This window comes from Pyxicephalus adspersus, chromosome 11 (assembly GCF_032062135.1).
Source record: "Pyxicephalus adspersus chromosome 11, UCB_Pads_2.0, whole genome shotgun sequence".
NCBI lineage: Eukaryota > Metazoa > Chordata > Amphibia > Anura > Pyxicephalidae > Pyxicephalus > Pyxicephalus adspersus.
Genome location: NC_092868.1, coordinates 43,470,143 through 43,491,870, shown reverse-complemented (window position 1 = coordinate 43,491,870; position 21,728 = coordinate 43,470,143). Strand labels below are relative to the sequence as shown.

At 37.9% G+C, this 21,728-nt stretch overlaps 1 protein-coding gene across 3 annotated transcripts in view; it reads right to left on the bottom strand.

The window, feature by feature from the left end:
* PRKCZ (protein kinase C zeta) overlaps positions 1–21,728 on the bottom strand; it is a 157,891-nt gene that overhangs the window by 108,956 nt on the left and 27,207 nt on the right. For 2 of the 3 annotated variants that reach the window (XM_072427153.1, XM_072427155.1), the window contains exons 4-5: positions 8,658–8,747; positions 3,349–3,414 (exon numbers count right to left, since the gene is read on the bottom strand). In XM_072427153.1, the coding sequence (XP_072283254.1) occupies positions 3,349–3,414; positions 8,658–8,747 (156 nt within the window). The remainder of the gene's footprint in view (positions 1–3,348; positions 3,415–8,657; positions 8,748–21,728) is intronic. The other variant, XM_072427156.1, reaches the window with a different exon arrangement.

Sequence of the window (21,728 nt, the reverse complement as noted above, 5' to 3'; positions counted from 1 at the left end):
TATTTGGCTGTGAAAAAAATAATACAGATACTCAACAATTGTGGATGTGCGAGAATCAATCCCACTTATGATGTATCTGCCAGGAGGATTAATGCTGTTTTTATGTACCTTAGATAAAGAACACATTATCAGTACTTTCGGTACAATGGGAACCAGGTATTGTATTTCTTATTTTAGTTAAAAGAACTTCAGCAAAACCAAAGGAACCACATTTTCATTTCATACTGCCATAAGGTTGGATGCAATAATAAAATACATTCAGTCCTCCAATAATAACTCATTTGTTCCCATATAGTTTATTTTACAATATTATTCCCTATTATTACTATCTGTAGATTTGGCAGAAAATCACCATTATGACCTTGCCTAGCCACAAATGCTACAACTTTTGCAGAGACAGATGAAGCTCTGTGTTTGTACAATATTGTCATTTCTTTTCATTTGCATTGAAATTGTTTGCCATCACTGTTTTTCCAAAGGCCTTGGGATACCGACAACACAACGGAATTAAAATGTGCACAGGACTGAAAGAGCTTAAGAAAAGAAAGGAACAGCTTTATGATTTGGACGACTGCAGTAAAACAAAGTATTTATTTCATATTAAAACATGCACAATAAATAAAAATCCCTTTCAATTTTAAATGCACTTATGAAAACAGCACTGGCTCCAGTACCTATTTTTGTATACTGGTAATTCATGTTCATTCTGGTAACTATCAATTGCATTAGGAACTTGCTTTTATTTTTTTATTTTCTTTGAAGGGGGTATAACATTACACATTGGAAGCCTTTAATGATCACCTTCATTAACAAAATGATGTCCCAGCTCTCCTCACTATGAGTAGCTGATTTACTGATAATCGGGGTGACAAAAGCACAAACTATCAGAAAGTTTTTTTTTTTTTTTTGTTTTTTTTTTTTAATATTTTCTTTAGATTTACAATCTTGTGAAAATTTAAACATTTTAAATAGACACGGTGTCTAATACCAAATTATATCCTTTTATTACAGTCTTCCACAGACTCCCTCCCAAAAAAAAAGTTCTTGCTATTATTTTAAACTTGAAGCCCAGCTTTAGCCAATGCGTTATACTTTATTGTTCAAAGTGAGGCTGCTTTTTACCTTACTTCCAACTAGAACAGGATGTGAAGGAAAACATTCAAAGGAATATATAGAGGATATAAAAAAAATGAGACCGCAATAAATCATTTCAAAACTTTTCCTAAAACCTGAAAAAAAAAATGTAAAAAATAAGAAAAACATACTATAAGATGGCTGCATAAGTATGCACAGCCGTAAACTAATACTATACTGAAGAACCTTCTGTTTTATTTACAGCATTCAATGTTCTTGGGTAGAAATCTATTAGCATGGCACATCTTGACTTGCCAATATTTGCCCATTCTTCTTTGCAAAAGCACTCAGATTTGGTCAGATTGCTAGGGTATCCATTGTGCACAACCCTCTTCAGGTCACCCCATAGATTTTCTATTAGATTTAGGTCTGGGTTTTTCTTGTCATAGTGATAAAAAAGTGAAATTCTCCTCAGCAGACGCCTAAATGTCTTGGAGCAAAAGTTACTGGTATTTGGAACTGTTCAGAATTCTTTTCCTTTTGGCTAAAGCCCCAGTTCCAGCTGAGGAAAAGCAACCCCAAAGCATGATATGGCCACCACATGTTTCACCGCATGGTGGTGATGTTCCTTTAGTAAAGCAAAGTATTGCTTCTGCCCCATATATACCAATTGAAATTGTAACCAAAAAATTCAACCTTGGTCTCATTGGACCATTTATGACCCCACAAATGTTGTAGACCAGGAGGGGAGAACCCAGGCAAGACTTATAACACCACTTGGGACTTCAGCAAAGCAGTGGTAGCTTAGGCGGAAGGTAAAAAGCTCATCGCATTTCGTGGGATGGGGTCATTTTTTATTTTGCCCAGATCTACATTTGACACACTCATATTTCGAGACAAATGACTGACTGATTCACTTGAATTTAGCAAAAGATATCTGAAGGCAAGAAAGATAAATTATCACCTTACATCTGTATCTATGGTGATATCTTTTCTTTTAGCACCTTTTTTCATACAGCATGATAATTCACTTAGTTGAAACCAGGATTACTTTAAAATTTGTTGCCTAATGAATGGTTCAAAGAAACACTTTTTCAATCTAAGGGAACAACTCGAAAATTAATCAATTGGATTTTATAGTTTGTTACAAATATAACATTTTGCATAATCCTTGTCGATAGTCTTCTTTCCCAACTTGTCCTATTGGGCAGTCCAGACCATTTCCTATTACAACTTGCTTTGAAAAAGGGGGCAACAAGTTACTCTCCAAAGGGAATAAGAAGACAATTCTGTCAAATCTCCCAATTCCCCTCCTGGACTGGCCACTCAAAGACCTAACAGAATTTGTGTATAATCTCAGTGAAGACATTTTGTCAGCCACTGGTTAATAATGAGAAAATTAAAAAGATGATATCTACTTCTAAAGTGGCATAATACAATATCATAAACAAGATCAGGATAATGAAATTCCAAGAAGCTAGATTTTATAATTTACTAGAAAGGCAGAATCATTTGAAAGAACTGGGAAATGTACCTTTCTAAAACCTTTTTTTTTTTTTTCACATCTCCATTTACCATTTTGCTACCTGTGGTTTTGCTGAAGGCAATCCTCTGCTTATGCATTTTTTCACAACATTAATTTGTTACAGCGTTTTTTTAGTGTAAAATAGTATAACAATAAATCTGTCACAATTACCTGCAAAATTGTTGCTGTTCAGGATTACGGCCAAAACAATCACAAATCCTTTTATAAACTAAAGGAAGTCTGATTTGGACTGAACAGGTGTCTAAGTCCTTCTGTACTGGATACATTGGGCCTGATTTATTAGAGCATTCAAAAGGTTGGAGAGGATACACTTTCAGCAGTAAAGCTGGGCGATCCAGCAAACCTGGAATGGATTTGGTCCAGGTTTGAAAATATTTGCTAATGAATAGCAAATAACTTTGAAGAAATCTATTCCAGGTTTGCAGCTTTACTGCTGTAAGTTTATCCTCTCCAGCCTTGAGAGCTTTAATAAATCAGACCCATTACCCCTTCATATTTAATGAATATTCAGTTTAGGTAACAAAGAATATTTACTATACAAGTAAGAAGTGTTTACCAACTTGGCAACTAATCAATGCTTGTTTACCATCATGCTTTGATATTTGACTTAATTTAAACAACAAAAAGAACATTATGTTCTGAAATATGTAAAACACAATGTAAGGCCTCAAATGGAGGTTTCTTGGCAAAAACTAAAAAGTAAAAAAAGTAAAATGTAGTTTACTCACTGTCTTCTCCTGGACATGGCATGCCTGGCTTTTCAGGGATGCTAGGAAACACTGCAAGACAAAAAACTGTGAATAAGATCAATTAATATTTTCATATATACTATAGCTGTGTTTTACTGCTGCTTTTACATGGCCACGTGATAGAAGGTGGTGCGCTGGCTTAAGAACAGAGGGTTGAATGCTCTTACAAATGTTATATTTTAGTTATATGTGGAGCCTGGTGCGTCAAAAAACTGTAATTCTTTCACTTTATGTATTTCCTCCAGGTTATGTTACGGACAACTTTATCCTAAGAAGTCCACAACCCTGGTATGGTGTTTATTTCTGTAGCAACCTCCACAGATCCAGGAACTCACATGCATCCATTGCACCACTGACATTCTAGTAAATTATTTCAAGTGATATAGGGAACTTAGGTTTAAGCTCTCCATCATCTACTAAACACTGAAATGTTAGCTCTGCATGGACTGAACCTTTACATACTAGGCTGTAGTTTGCATAAGTATGATCCATCTAAGGTTTTGTCAGCACTACTGCAAGAAATCTTTTTTCTAGTGTTACCTGCTAAGCTACTGGATGTTTAGGGATATTGTGCTTTTTTCATTGTATCCTGTACATGACTAGATTAATGAATGGATATTTGCCCAGAGTTCAGATTTAGGGCGCAAGTGCTCTTTGGCACTACACCACATATAATAATGTTTAAAAAAATAAAATTACCTGCTGCAAACAAACAAACTGCCAAACAGTCTCCAAATGCCCCAGTTTTCTGGAATTTTACAGTGTGTATTATGCACATGAAGATCACATTAATTCATGGTACATACTTCTTTCCCAATTCAAACCTTAGAATGACAGTGTGCCTGTGCCCAAACTTCTGGATTCTTAGCTAATGGATTTGTTTAGACTCTAAATAATACCCAGTCCATCCCAACTTAAATAGCACTGCATCTCTAGAAATAGCAAATACCACTGCCTCCAATACCCGGTGCAGCACCAGAATGTCTAAAAATATGACTTCAACCATCCCCAGGCTTATCATAATAATATACCAGGATATCTTGGCACAGAAGTGTAGTAATAGGCAAGTAGATGTATCTATTAATATCAATAGAAATGATCATTTCCAGGACAGCTGTATAGTATCTTTGGCTCAGAAATGCACATCAGTCCTTCTATCCTGTGACTCCATAGTGGCCCTGCAAATGTCAATACTAACCTCCATTCTCAAAACAATGTACCTGGGCATAGAAATTCCCACATGCACTAATCAACAGTGTGGTGTCCCGGGAAATATAATTCTGTGCCGCTTGTGACCCTGCCAATTTTACTACTGAACTCTATCACAAGGTCCACTGACATGGTCTGTGTAAAAACATACGCCCAATTCTGTATTTCAGAACACTTTAAAGCACAATTCCAAGCAGATTGCCCAGGCAGTAAAAGGAGAAGCAGCAAACTGGTGAGCTCATGTCTGTGAAATGCTTTCTCCTTCTATCATAATGTTCCTTGTTAGCAAATGGTCCCTGTAGCCTGCCGGGCTCTATGTCCTGCTTCATATACTAGCAGTCTGAGTTTTACTGCACAGATTTCAGGAGTCCGATACCAATCCAATTTCAGTACTTAACACTGTTTGCATTGATTGTAAAATAAATTTAATGTTGTATTAATTATTACAGAGTTGCATTCATTTGTTTTTAAATCTGCCAACTTGCAATCCCACCTGTGACTAAAAAGTGACTTTGCACCCCAGGTCTTAGCTTGGAAATTCAGCGGTATAAAAAGTAGTCCAGTAAACAACACCCTCACTTTGGACCTATGCCATGGATTTATAAGGGACTTTGATGATGAGATTTTCCTTACCTCACACCAGTTTTGCATTCTATGTGAATGCTAAGCCCTCTTGGAACAGGGAAATGCAGGTCAGAAGAAGGTCAAATGCATTTGTTAAGTAATTCCACTGACACAAGGCCAAAGTTCATCAATGCAGGCAAATAAAAAGGGCCCATAAAATGTTAAATATCATGGCTGTTCTATGACATTATCATGTTAAGCTTTGATAGGTAGCTGCTTGAGACTTGCTGTAAAAAAATGAATGACCTATTGCAGCTCAAACACACCAATACGTATATCCACCCTTATTTTGGGAGATCAATTTTTGGCCAAACATAACAAAACTGATTAATTTTAAAAGGCGGCATCCTTTGCACTTTGTAATGTCAATGACTTCTGACATAATGTACTTTCCTATGTTCTGCACATCCAGAAAGGTGAAGTGTAAAGATGTACTCTCTGCAGAACATCAAAAGTAATTACACATACAGCAGATGTTGAACAAAGCCAAAAGCAAAGAATAAATCGAGTCTCTGCAAATAACAAAGGAAGTGTGAAAGAAAGATCTGCTCAAAGCATCCCTGCATGCAGAACAGATAATGAATTGTTATTACACTAAAAATGAAGATCTTTTTTAAAAATAGTACTCAGCAAATATGCCTGTAATATATTTGTCTAGCATGGTTGTTATTTCAAAGAGCAGCACTTATTAAAACGGAAATAATAAAAACTTGACTTTTCCATCTATTTCTTTTGCGGTGAAGCCAGTCAGTTCATGGTTCTAAAAAGTGTCTCTCATGCTATATAGCCACTTTAAACAGAAAAGAGTGACTTCCTTTCTAAACCTGCAATCATTTCTGTACAGGCTTTTTCAAGACTTTATAAAAGCAGGTTTAAATGATTGTCCAACTTCCCCGGGGCTGCCAGATCTCTGCAAAAGACAGTTCCAGAATGATGGCTAAAAAAGGAGTAGTTCAGCAGAACTGAATTTATTCTCCCTTAACACAGGAATATATTATCACCTTGCATTAATATATGTTCCCCCTGCTGTAAACAAAATTGATCAAAGCTTTATATTTTGTTTTACCTTCCTCTGGATTGAACATCGTTTTAGGGTTCTCAATATGAAGGTTTTCCATGTATTTATTTATGATTTTTGCTTCACAGGTTTGCATTTTTTTAACCAATGTAAAATTGTTGGCACTGCACACGAGCTGCCAATCTAGTATTCATTACAAAGTGCTGGTGTGCTACCAACCAATATTCACTATATAATTCTGACCTACTGCAATCCAGCTATTACCTACACAATAACAGTTTTATGTTTATAGTGTATTTATACAAAGAGTGGCTCAGGCACTAATGCAGATTGGCAGATATGCCAATACTGGGTTCTGAAGAAATGGAAGTGCCTAAGAGGTCCTTTGAGTAGTGTGGACTCTTGCAATTTTCCCATTTGGATAGGATGAGCGATTGTTAAAAAACACCATTTGTTTTTTTTGGTTTGCTTTCAAGCCTAACTGAACCTTGCAAATACTGTATATACAGCCTGGCTGCTTCACAGTAATATATTTGATATTTGTTTGCCCTTTTGGACAGGGTTATAATATCTTGAGCTGCAATAGTCTGCAAGGGGGACAGCAGCTGTATCACACACAAGTAGAGGTCTGCCTCACCCATGGTCCACACTAATGCTGTAAATTTGTTCACAATTCAGGTAGCGGGGGGGGGGTGTTGGGGGGAGGGGCATGAGGGACCACAGGAGAGCCAAACCACTGCTTTGTATAAGGAAGTTATGGCTAACAACTGTCTAGTGTCCTTTTAATGTCATCCAGCTTCCTAGTGTCCTTTGTTTTGTAAAGAATGAAAAAATGTATTTTCCTGGTTCAGTATTTGAGCTTTATATGTCATTTTCCCACCTCTAGCTTCCTAACTGGACAGTGAATAAACTGAGTACAGCACCGAGATAATGTATAAGGTCTTAACAATTATTCAAATTATTTAAACCACCAGTCACACTGTCACAGTGTACCACATCCTGGCTACAATGTAACTCATTCTGCTCCAGTAGCAGTTTATAATGCCATACAAAATGATGACCTGGTTTTCCTTCTGAAGTTTCTTTATTCTGAAGGGCATAAAATCCCTCTTGTCACTTCCTTACTTTCGTGCTGGCTGTGACATACTTGGCTGCTTTGAAGTGTTCTAATGATAACATATCACGCTTTCAAGCAAAATCTTAGCACTTGGGACACCACTCATATATAGAGAAAAAAATAGTTCGTATTTAGTGCACAGCATGCACAAAAGCTATGACGACCCCTCTGATGTGATTTGGTGGGTCAGAAAGCATTATGGACCTATTGTGCTTGTCATATAAAATATTCCACCTAAAGCTTTGGCCTAAAGAGTTACAAGTTTAAAGAATGACTGTGTAAAAACCTGCACCTAATAAGAAACAAGACTAAAACATTACATGAACAACTTTAAGGCTCTTTAATGGTTCATGGTAGGTTAAAGTGAACCTGTTTCTTTGTCCTAAACACAAGGGCAGACTTCAGTGTTCAACCCAGAATTGTTTTTTAAGCTGGGTGGGAAGAAGCTGTAGGCGGGCAGCAACCCTGTATTGTGACCCAACTCTTTAGTAACCACCCACAAACAGCCGGGTGGTTACTGAAAAGTATACTGAAAAGTGCCGGATGGTTACTGAAAAGTGCCGGGTGGTGCACAGAGCTAGAAGGGTCTGGAGAGAACACTGAATGTCCCAGCACCAAATGGTTATGACCTTTACTTCACTGTTACCCAACCACTGGAAAGGAAAGGATCTGTGCAAAGTTCAGTGCAAGTTCAAAGGGTCTCTAGTCACTGTTACACAATAGGATTTTCTTGCCATCCTGATGATGGCATTAAGATAGATGAGAATTGAAAGGTATAATGGGCTACCATCCTTGTATCACGTAGACCCAAGATCTATTCCCTTTCTAGGGGAGGAAAGTGTCATCCTCCATGATCTTTAACCCACCCTCTTGGTCTTTACCATCCAATTGGTGTCAGAAAGACAACATCACCTCAAATACCTTCAGAAATCTTAGGTACACATGCAGAATTTTGCTCCTGGTTCATTTGTTCACTACATAAGTGAAATAATGACATTGCCAGGAATGCCTCTTACACTTTGTACACATTTACAGAAGATGTTAGACAATGAGAAGCTGCCACAGAGGAAAGGGGAAAGCTGGAGAGGGCTAATCTCAGTGGACAAGCTGGAGGAATGGGTCAAATATGCCAAAAGGGAATGTAAGACATTATCGACACCCCACAGGAGGGGAATAGACATGTTACAAGAGAGACCACATCACCACAGATTATCTGAAGTCCAAACTGAAGATCATCAACAAATGCAGAATGATAAATGACAACACACAGTAATAGTAGATCCCACCTGTCCCAAATCAGAGTAATGATTTGGCACTTACCATGAATGCTGAGGCCCTCCTCTTTGTATATAGTGTATAGGCGGAAGGCTTCTTCCAATTCCATCTGGGAGGAAATGGTACAGGGATCGCCTGACGAAAAGAGACAAAAAAATGCAATGAATGTAAAACTAAAACACTAAAACTTTCAAGGAAAAGTGATAAAGTTTAACAATAATTGCCTCCCTAGTTCCCCAGTGACCTGCATTCTCAAAACACTGGAGTTTGCATCCATGGTCAACCTTTTTACAATACGAGACTCCCCCCTCCCTGCACAATGATATGCCCAATATGTTGTAATTTTACTAGACTATTCAATGCCTCATCATCACCAGACCAATCAGATACAAGTGTAACTTTAAAAGGTGTTAATAACTTGGTTTAATTTTACATATTCATGGAGGTAACATCCAATTACCCAGGAAGAAAAAACTCAAATTTGAGCACATGTTCTTGCAGTTACAGGGGGTAAAAGCATAAAATGTAATTTAGGCAAATGGCATCAAAGTGTAAGGTTTGTTATGATTGTGCACCACAGACAATTCTTTCAGTTTTTTCAAAACAGGAGAGCCTAACATATTGAAATAGCCATGAGTTTAACCTGAAAAACAATGCATGGAGGAGTTCCAGATTTTGATATTCAATCAATATATGTCTTTAGAGTTGCTATTGAAGTCTTTAGAGTTGCTATTGAATTGAGAGACCCCACTAGGTAGGTTTTTGTCAGCCATCATTTTAGGTAAGAGTAAGCTTTCACACTGCAAATCTTTTAGGCAATTTTATGTGTTGACAGGAGTTCAATCAGCTGCTTGAATGGTAAAATGTACCTGAAAGATTAACAACTTCATACTTAATGTGTTTCACTTTCCTGTACCTTTGATCAGGTTTTAACACACTAAAAGCTTTATATGAAACACAACAGTGTGAAAAGATGTTAAATGAAAACAGATTTGCTCTGAGTAAGACTAAAGCAAAACACTGTGCTGAAATTCAATGACAGGAACTAGAAAATATTTCTTTTTAATAAAACAATGGAATAAAATAAAAATGTCAGATGCTTGCCACAGTACCAAGAATATTTAATGTATTATTCTGTAGAAAACTAAATCACCTGATTGGCCAACATGGGCAAATTATTAAAAATGTTCAATTTGATTCAGAATGGCACTAAAGTTTAACAATATAAAAACTAGGCCAATAATGTTTCTACTCCACAACTCAACAATAAATAATAGCAAAAAAAAAAGTTTGCCAAAACATATATCCTTTGTTACCATAGATCATCTTCTCACACTTCAGTAATACTTATCTAATATACTCACGCACTCACCGACTTAGGCTCGGAACACACGTGCAATGGTTCTCGTGCGATAATCGATAATCTTGCGTGTGTACAATGGTCCTCGTCCATTGTCTAAAACGACCGCCCCGGAGGATCTACGGATGATGGATGACGAACGATTGCATTGGAAGTGCAGGGGGAGAGACCGCAGCAAGGTGCCACTCTGTCGTTCTTCCCCTCCCCTCTCTGAAGAGCAGAATGGCTCTGTATGTACAGCGCTCATTCATGCATCGTTCAGTCATTGCACGCGTGTACATAGCCTTAGGTGGTCCGTTTAAACAATGCAATAGTGAAGGTGGGATTTAATCATAAGGAATTAATACCCCTTTTCCTGAAACACTAGATGATTTTACACCATTCATTTTGATCCTGATCTGCTGTTCTTCTGTTCCACTGAGCTTGCTCAAGAATTGCAGCTACTCCCAAGGATAGTGCACTGCACTATCCCTCCAAAAAAAGGGGAATACTCAACAATAGTGTACACTGCGCCAAAAATAACCAATAAAAGCCGTAATCCATTTGTGATGTCAGAACGTTTAGCTCCATCCACGGAGTCCGATTGTTGAGATGGCTCCCTGGCACATAAGTAAAGCAGATCTGGATTACCGTATTTTTTGCCATATAAGACGCACTTTTTCTTCCCCAAAACTGGGGGGGAAAAGTTAGTGCGTCCTATACGACAAATGTGTTATAAAATAATTAAAATAATATACTCACCCGATACCCGATCCTGCGTGTGTCTCTGGCTGCAGCGTGTCTCTCTTCTCTCCTCTGCCAGCATCGTGTTTTCTCCTGTCTGTAAAGCAAAGCGAAAGAAGCCGGCACAGCGCCACCTGCTGTTCCCTGTCCTAACTGCCGTACAATAGAAAAAAAGCACAGAGTGATCAGAAGGGGAATTTGAATGACAGAGTGATCAGAAGGGGAGTTTGAATGACAGAGTGATCAGAAAGGGAATTTGAAAGGTACAGAGTGATCAGAAAGGGAATTTGAATGGCACATGAGTGATCAGAAGGGGAATACCGGTATGAATGGCACATGAGTGATCAGAAGGGGAATAATCTTTCAGAAACTTTTTTTCTAGATTTTCCTCCTTTAAAATTGGGTGCGTCTTATATTCCGGAGCGTCTTATACGGCGAAAAATACGGTAGGTTGAATGGAGCAAAATCATCCAGTGTTCCATGAGAAAGGGGTATCGCTTCCTCAAGACTGAAGTGTACCTTGATGGTTCCTTTGAGTGGTCCACCTAAGTCAGTGAATTCATAGGTATGTTAGATAAGGCTTACTAAAGTGTGAGAGGAATATATATGGTAACAAAGAATATATGTTGGAGTATTGCAATTTTATTTATTTAATCAAAATCAATTTGGTTTTAATATGTTATAATGTTGGAGTAATTCCAGCCACAGTGGCTGCTTTTTAAGCATGATGGCACTCTTATTCTTTGGTATATATCATTCAAAAACGTTAGCCTAGAGATAAGCTTTGAGGTTTCTAGATGGAGATTTTTCCTTTAAGATGCAATGTTTATATAATCAGGTAAAGAAGGCTACATTATACCACAAACTTGGCAACAGTGGCAGTGGAATTAAAGTTAAGGTGCACTTTCAATGAGATTGGCCACCAATCCAGAAGAAGCCAAGAGGTGGTTAGTACAGACCTCCAGGATGCCACATATGGCTTAGTTATCAACAGAAAAGATCAGGATGAAGAGTCCCAGAATATTTAAAAAAAGGAACTGAAGTTCCTCTTTTACAAATGCCTAACCAGGCAGGTCAATATTGCAGAAAGGTACAGGTGATGATGTTCCTTCAGCAATAATGTGTCTTGTCTTCCTGATTGCACTGGGTTTATGGACACAAGGAAAACCCGTAATGCCAGATTCCCTTTTATATGCGGTTGGTGAATGAACTCCCCCTTGCAAATCAAGATAGCCGAAGATAGTCACAGTGATCAAGAAGGGGAGGAGGTGGAAGATGACGACTCCCTGTGAATGTGGATGTTCTTTAAGGTCAGCCTAAGAAGCAGATCAGAGAATAAATCATTCCTTCTAAAAAATAGTTTTTCCTTGCACAGGCACAGACCACAAATCCATTTTTATCTTAAAGAGAGAGTTTAAGCTTGATGGAGTTAGAACTTCTTTTTCACCCTTCACAACTACATAATTACGTAATTTTCCTTCTGTAGCTCTCATAGTGCCAAAGCCAACACGGATGCTCTTGCTCATTTGAACATCTGTTTCAATGCAGAAAATGGAAAGAAAAATTAAAGATTTCCAGGAGCTTAAACATTTACACAGACCATTGTTAACAAGTAGGAGAGAAATCTGCAATACGTGGTGTTCTTCATCACCCAGTAATATCGGGGAATCGGGCATAGGGGAATGCACTAAAGTTTAGAGGAAGACATCTGGTTGGTTGACTCAAGTGCTCTCTGCATTAGGCTATGCAAGAAAGCCATTAATATGGGTATATATGGTTAATATTGGTAATGCACAAATTTGTGCCATGGACAGAAAATGGGGGGGGGGGGGGCAGAATAAAGCAGGGAAAAAACAAATCATGAAGAAAGGAAATGGCAGTTAACAACCATGGTGGGTTCAAGCACTAAAGAAAACAACATTGCACAGAAATAAATCTTTTATAAAAGGCAATGACTTAGTCCAAACTAAACACAGGAGAGAGTTATTGCCAATAAATGCTTTTCAGAGGAAAGTGACCATTGTATGTGTTTAACAATTTTTTTTAGCAAACAAAGCCCTTCTATTCAAATAAATTGGCAGTGGAAAATATTGCCGAAAAAAAGAGCCGTCATTGGACCAGCCTCCCTTCCAATCAAGTTTTCAGAAGCAACCAGAGGACACCACAAGTGCAACACCACTGCTTGTGTTTTATGAAGGATACATACAATGCAGATACAACATGGCCTTTGTGCTAAACAAAGTATCAGGCCCTCAAAACTCATTTTTTTCAAACTTGCCTACCCATCCTTTTCTGTCTTTTGAAACCCTCACTAAATTCCCACCACTAGATATCCCCCCCTCCTCCTAGATTGTAAGCTCTTTGGGGCAGGGTCTTCTCCTCTTCCTGTGTCATTCTCTGTATCTCGTTCTGCAGTTACTATGAAATCTCTATACATAACTAACTTTTGCCTCATAGTTAATGACATTACAAAAACGTAGTTTTATGTTGCAACAACATGTACAATTACACATAATCCTTGTTCAACACACATGTACACTTCAGAAGTGTTTCAGGCACTTGCTTTTGCATTTATGGCTCTCCGCTGTCTCCTGTTGCAGAATTCAGCAGTAGTCGCCCATCATGTTAAGGTTGCAACAGCCTTGATATCTTGTTACCATAACAGAAATGTCCTGGTTGAACCTCTCCCCTTGTTCATCACTCAAACTTTGTGGGAAGAAGTCCAGATGGGAATGTAAGAAATTAATTTTAAGTGACATTCAGCAGCCAAGTTGATGGTATGCTGTTAGCATGTTGTTCATGAGTTCAGCATTGTTTTCAGCTCGCTGGTTGCCCAAAATGTTTTGTACAACTAGCACAAATGAATCCCAAGCAGCAAGTTCAAATGGGTTGAGTTTGTCTCTGAATGCGGCATTACACATGAAATTGAGGTTTTGGGAACAACAAAAATGTCTGCTTTCAGTTTAGCATCGGTTATAACTTTTCCAAACTTGTCCTTCAGATACTGAAAACCAATACCATCACAATCTATTGCAACGACAAAGTTTTTCAATAAACCAAGTTTAATATGAAGTGGCGGAAGGTATACTTTCTGTGGATCAATGAGTGATTTATGCTTCACGCCGTACTGGCCAACAGTGTGTTCAAGTCTGGGTGGCCATTCTTTCATTTTATAATGGTTGCTGTCATCACGACTGTTCCACAGCACACAAAGCCCATATATTTTGTATATCTAAATTGCAGGTCAAGAAGGAGTGCCACTACCTTCAGGTCATCACAAACATCCACTTGTGTTTTGAATAATTATTCAATTTCAAAATTACCTCCATGGATTTATAAGTCACTTTCATTCCCTTGGCATGAGCAAGAGGAACAGAAGGTTTTTTGTTACCTTTATGCAGCAATACAGCTTTCAAACTTGCTTTGCACGAGTCTATGAACAATTTCCACTGCTCTGGTATGTATTCGCACCCTAACTCCATCATCAGACTACTTACGTCGGTACAAGGGCAAATGTCATTTTCCAGCTTGTAATAACCTGCAAACTTGTGTCACTGTGTGACGATCACAAAAGTGTGAAGTTGTCATACCTTTTTGTAGCAAATTCCACTCCTTTAATCTGGAGGCTAACAGTTCAGACTTCTCTTTTGACAAAGACAGGTCCCTTACTAGATTATCTAAATATAATTGGCTTATAAAATGTGGCTTACCCTCTTCAAATTGGCGTTCATCACATTCATAAACATAGACATCATCCTCCTGTTCCTCATCCGACATGTCACTGTCAGTAACAACAGATGTAGGAGGCATTGGCTTCCGAGCAGATTCACAATCAGGATAGACAATCTTTTTACTCAGTCTTCTTCGAAAACCCAGCAATTTTATTCATACAGACAGAAGAAGCAGTCTGAGTGATGGTCTTTTGGCTTACCCTAAACCATAGGCACAGCAAAAGGCATTTTATTCCTTTTCCCATTCAACCATTGTGTTAGGCCAATGTAACACACCTGACAGCAGATATGAGGTGCCCAGCTTTTATCCTGATCTCCAATTTCAGATCCAAAGTAATACTTGTAAGCAAATCCCACTATCTTAGTTAGGTTTTTGTGTTGATCACATGGGGTATATTTGCCACAAATGTAGCAAAAATTGTCCGATTAACACAGCTGCGCCTACTCATCTTTAGCTCAAAACAGTCTTACTATGGCTTAGCTGAACTATCCAATAAATAGTTTCACACTAGAGACAAGCCCTTAGTCCATCTCGCCTTTTATACCTTAATATACTTATATATTTCTGACGTCAGCTCACTGACTTGGCCAGACATGCCCAGCCGCTACTGGAACATGCATACCACCAGGGGGCGTGATTCAGCTGAGGCGGCAGCAGGCATAGTGGTAGCTGCAACTGTGATAATGTTCCCCTGTAAAAATACATTACCCAATTACCAACCATTTGAACAGCTTTTGCACACCTAAACTTAAAAATCTGTACGCGATAAGCAAATTCTGAGTTCAGATTTGTAATCAGTAAACTGAATATCATGTAAATCACATGTGTTATTATTCCCAGTAGCAAAATCGTTGTTGTGCAGTGCAATAATACCAATAATGGCAGCATCACCAGCAGCTCACCTTCTTTTCAATCCCTTGTTGATCTGCTCAGATATGAGGAGTAAAAGTTAGAGTATAAACAAACCCAAGAACTGAACTTCTTCCTATTTGCCAACAATGTAAGAGGCATTTGTGCCACTAATCAGCTGGCTAATGTAAAATAATAACTAATGGCATAAATAATTGTGGGTTCCTTCATGTTAAAAAGATAGCCAGAAATCATTTTTCTCAATCCTCCTCTGCACTATACGGCTTTTTAAATATTTATATTCTTTTCTTTTTTAGGATCCAAGCCTATTTTAATATGACTTTGAATGGAGTTTAAGTAAAATGCTGCCCTATAATGAGCAAGATCAGTGTTAAATAGGAGGCTTTGTAAAATGTTCAATCTTCTTTTAAGAAAGCTGTTGAGAGACAGGAGGCGTAGAACTTCTCCATGCATGGAAACCACAGACGTTTTCCCAACACTCGTCCACTCATAGTGAATTTCATATAATGATTTAGAAGTAACCCAGAAAAAAAAAAAAAAAAAGACTGGCCCGGTGGGTCCTGAATTAGCAGAGTTGTTCCCAGTGGGAAACACAAGGAAGATCTCATAGTAGCAAAGACAGGAGAGTTTTGGGGGACATCTGGCATGACAATAAAAACCATTTGTCCATACAGTTTATACTTATTTGTTAAAAGAACTCTGTTCCTGGAAGTTACAATAATGTGGTAAATGTACTGGAGTAAAGGGAAAAGTTGATTTTACTTCCTCTTTACAGGATAGCTGTAAAAATGATAACAGTTATGGATCCCAAACCATGTTAATTAGCCAGGCCAAAATAACTTAACAGGAGTTCATATATTCAAAGAATCCAGAAATTTGCCGCATGCACATCTCAGGGTTCATTGACGTAACTGCAAACAGGCAGGTACGTTTATTTTATTGCAGAAGGAACATCAGAGTAATAAACTTGTCTGCCTAATTTTTTCTTTTAGTTTGTTTCTACTTTAAAATGTAACTCTTTGCTAGCTCTAAAGATGTTAAATAGTGCCAATGCACATGCAAGCCAGACTCCATGTTATTTTTTAAACCAAGACTGTGTCATAAAGGCAAAAAGAGAGAATTTGTCACTTAAAGCACAACTAAAGGCAGATGTGCGACAGTTTATATAGGTAATCTAGCTAATATTTTATCTAGAAGACCCATAAATTAACAAAAAACTTCATTTACCTTCAATGAATAAACCAAATTGACCTTTGATTGTTCTCTACATCCTCCCCCTCCAAGACACTGCAGCTAACAGCGGGAGGGTTTCAGGAGCCGAGAGGGTCCAGAAAGCAGTGGGCAGGACTAGGAGTGGCCAAGTGCTAACTTACCAGCTACAGACTTATCAATCAACAGTAGCAATGCCGATAGCCAAGCTGCCTGCAACATTTTCTCCTTCCACCATAGTTCAAGCAAGCAAATCCTTTAATTATTAACTTTGCTCTTAATTTAGGAGCAGTGCAGCATTACTACCACACCACCACAGGAAGCTGAATTAGGTATGTCACAAACATCTTGCAGGGTGGGGGTTTAGAGAGAAGACTGTAAAAGCATGGGCACCTCTAATTACCATAAGCACATAATTTTTAGGAGAGGCAAAAGTTCTACCTAAATAAATTAATAATATTTAGTAATGCTGGCATTTGCCCTATTGGCTCATGGGAAATTGTGTTTTTATTAAACCCTTTTCAAGAACTTTTAATAAATTAGAAAAAAAAACATAACCAAAACACCGTTTTCAAATTCTAGGCATGAATATTAGTACATAAAAAGATCAACAGGAACCCAGTAAATACACATTAAATATTAATAATTCCTAACAAGTTGAAAGCACACAATGCGCAGCTCATAGCAATATGTTCAGGCAAAGTGGAAGCGTTTGAAGTTACAGACATCAGTATTCAAATATCAGTAAACAATTCTATACATTTCCAATGACACAAACGCACTGAAGGCTTTAAGTAGCACACAATAGAGATTGCGGTGTCACAGCAGATGCTGCACTGCTCAGGACAAGGTTTATTCATGTATTTTTAAAATGCATAAAAAAGCCCTATCTATCTTCATGGCAATGTCTTGTTCATTTCCTTAGGGTACGCCCTTAAAATACTGAAGGTTGGATATTTATTGCTTTCTGGGGATAAGAAAATGGTAGAGATACACTATTAACATAAATTTTTTGAAAGCGTAGAAACTATACAATATTTATTACCCCTCTGCGATGTGCATACAAGAACTCCAAAAAGCCACTAGTGACACGATCAGTAGCTGCTACTAGATGCTAGTAGTGCTGGTTTTTACATGTGAACTGAGGTTTTCTCCTGCTTAGACGTTCCTTGGTTATATTATTATAGAAGTTTATGTTTACACCTCTGTAGCCCAATATAGAAGACCGTGGGTCTGATTTATTAAAGCGCTTCAAGGCTGGAGAGGATACACTTCATCAGTGAAGCTGGTTGATGAAGCAAACCTGGAATGGATCTGGTCAAGGTTTGAAAACATTTGCTAACAAATAAAAAAAGACTTTTAGGAAATCCATTCCAGGTTTCCAGATTACCCAGCTTCACCAATGAATGTTTTTATAAAAAGATAAATATAAATATTTGTAAAATAATGATCTTCCTAATGGTGCTGACAAGGACTGTGAAGGCTCCGATTCATTGATCAGCTCACGGTTAATTGAAGTATTACTATTGTTACTATTATCATTAGTTGCATTATCTTTGGTATTACTAAAAAAATGCAAAATATTTGTTTGCCTTTTCTCACTCATTATGGGTTTATTTCATTTGAATCCAAGACCAAACAAGAAATGATAATTATCAAAGTCAAACTATTTGATGCTATTAAATATGACAGTTAACCCCCTAACCGCTAAGCCCGTAATTTCTCGCACTAAATATTTTTGCTCTTTTGGTTAACCCCGTATTTTTTCGCCTACACTAAAATCCCCACTTACCTGGTCCCGCTGTGCTAATCCAGCGTCGGTTCCGTGTTCCAGCGTCGGGTCCATGTTCCAGCGTCGTCCTCCAGCGTCGGGTGTCCCTCTCCTTAAAAGAAAAAGCCGGCCGGCTTAGAGGAGAAAGCCAGCTGGCTTTCTTTTCTAAGCCAGCCGGCTTCCTCTCCCTCCTCTCCCTGTCCCTGTCCCTATCCCTGTGCCGGTCACTGTCACCGTCCAGCGTCGATCGCTGGACAAAAAAAAAAAAAAAAATACTCACCTTCTCCCTCCGCTCCTCCGGACACGTCTGTCCTCTTCGGTGTCCAGCCGGCGAGTGCAGAGACGATCACCGGGGTTTCCCGGTGACGTCGCTGCGTGCGTCGGCGCGGGAGGGAGGCGGGGCGGCAAATTCAAAATTTTGCATTGAGTTCCTTTGTATTGAACTCAATACAAAAAAGCTGTATTGAGTTCAATACAAAGAAATCCTTATATAATATATATATAATTGTATTATATATATATTATAAAAGCTACTGTACATTACATTTTACACTTTTTTTAGTTTTTTTTAAAGATTTTTTTTTTATGTTTTTTTTATGTTTTATAAAAAAAAAATTTAATTATTAAATTTATAAAATTTTGGACATATTTTGGTGAGTTATGCGGTAATTCGGTGAATTAGAGCCTACAATCCAAAATAAATTTCCATGCAAAAAATGTAACACTTTTTGCATGGAAGTTTGGAAAGAATTAGAATACCCGGCATTTGCGTACGCGTCCCTCGGCGATTCCTGGTGATGCGCGTGCGTGCGCCCGTCGATGAGGGTCGTAGCGGAAAATTCAAATTTTTTGTATTGGATTTAATACAAAGTCCTGTATCCAATCCAATACAAAATAATAGAAAATATATTTATGTGGTTTTGTCTATAGGTATGTGACGGACACTAGGGAGGTGTTTTAGAAAAATATATTACTATACATTATACCGAATTATCGCATTTTCAGTATTTTTCATTTATTTATGTGTTCTTGTTTAAGCTGATTTTTGTGTTTTTCCTTTAATTTTATTAAAAGTTTTTTGTTTTTTTTTTACATGATTGTGTGTTTCAAACATTTTTTATATTCATGATATCTACTAGAACCCTATTCGGACATATTTCTGTAAGTTACAGGTCTACAATTTAAAAAAAAAAATTTTCATGAAAACCTGTGACGCTTTTGGAACAGAAATCTAGAAATCAGTGTAACGCTCAGGTGGTTAAAGAAAATACACAATTAAGGTCATACTTACCTAAAAGAGCATCTGAGAAATAAACAAATAAAATAAAACAATTAGATGAGAATCGGTATTTGCGAAGCAGGGGGATTGTTGTAATGGTGGAAACAATACTGAAGCGTACGGCTCAGCAACGCTTGCCCCATACAACTTGACTACACTGACGTCACGCTGCGCCTCCTTTTTAAAAAATATTTAAAAGCAATGGGCCGGATTTATTAAACCTCTTCAAGGCTGGAGTAGATGCACTTTCTTCAGTGAAGCTTGGTGATCCAACAAACCTGGAATGGATCTGGTCTGGGATTGAAAACATTTGCTAACAAACAGCAGTTGCTGGATCACACAGGTTCACTGATGAAACTGTATGCTCTCCTGCCTTGGAGAGGTTTAACAAATCAGGCTCAATGTGTAATGTCATGTGTTATATAAATATATCTCTGGGAAAACAACCAGAAAACTAGGTTAGGGGAAAAAACACAGTAAAACAACTTGCAAACTATACAGTTATTGCAACTTTTTGGATAAATAGGTCATAGATATGAATCAGCGGAATCTCCATGGGCAAGAACATTTTGTATAAACTAGAAATAATGACTGTAAGGAAAAAGACTTGGCTTGTTACTTTTCAGTCTTGAATCTTAACTGATAAAATGAAGGAACACAAATGTGAACATCCTTCCGAGGAACCTTAGACCAGACTTTTTTCAAACTTTTTAACATGACAAAACCCTTTAAATAACTTTCAGATCTTCAGGGAACCCCAGCTATAATTTCTATATCCACAGCTGACAGTACATTAGCGTGGTGGTCAGTAGGAAGAATTCCTCTTACATTGCTGGTGATTGAGAAGAATATCATCCTTACAGATAGCCAAAAAGATCATAAATTGCCAATTGCTCAAGGAAATCCTAAGAGCCTCTGGAAGAAGTTTGAGACGGAAGCCGTCATTTTTTACCAGGCCACATGCTGTATTCCAGGATAGTGCACACTGCTTGCAAGTGAAGTAAAACCATTTCACCCCAGTACGTGACACATGCACTGAAAGCGACCTCATTAGAAATATCATTCATACTAGAATTTTAATTCAGCATACTGATAATCAGAATATTCCGTATGCAGAAACATATCTAATAAAATCCTATCTAATATAAATGTACAACTCTCAGTAGTACACTGTTCAGTAAAGAGCCTATTAATGAGCCTTTAATGAAGGCCGATTGAGCAGGAAAATACTAGTAACCCTATTATTTAATTGAATCTCATATTCAGATGTGAACGGTTACTACAGCACTGCAGTATCATCTTCCCAGAACACAGAAATTCTCTGCAGCCAATTAAAAATTCACTATACAGTTTATTATGCACATATCAAATTCTGCTCTGTGCAATTCGGGATTATAGAACAGAACGGTAGTACTGAAGAAACATTTAAATGTTTGATGTTGATATGGCAAGGTCTTAAATCAGGGACAGAAAATTTATCTGATGTACGACTGATGATAAGAAGAGAAGATTGAGGTACTGCGTGCAATTGCAGACACCAAAACTGAAATGTTATATAGGCATATTACTGGGTAGCATGGTGGCTCAGTGGTTAGCACGCTGGCCTTTGCAGCACTAGGTCCCAGGTTCAAATCTCGGCCAGGACACTATCTGCATGGAGTTTGCTGGTTCTCCCTGTGTTTGCATTGGTTTCCTGCCACATTCCAAAACCATGCAGTTAGTTAAATAGGCTTCCCCTAAAAATTGACCTTAGACCATATTAAAGACATATGACTATAGACATTGGATTGTGAGCTCCTTTGAGGGACAGCTAGTGACATGACTATGGATGTAAATTGCTGCATAATATGTCCGAGCTATATAAATACTGTGTACGGATAATAAAGTAATATTAGTCAGCATTTCTCTGTGTTTTTAACATGAGGGCACCTTTGAAATAACTTTCAGGTCTTCAGGGAACCCCCTGCTATAATTAGTATAACCCATAACTCACAGTACATTAGTGTGGTGGTCAATAGAAAGAACGTTGCTGACATTGCTAGCCAGTGAGAAGATTATTACTCTTACAGATATCCAAAAAATCTATTCTCTCACTTGAAATGACTTGAAGAACAGATTGCACATGGCTCAAGAGACCCCTAGCAGGATGAGGTGGAACCCCAGGCTTCCTTG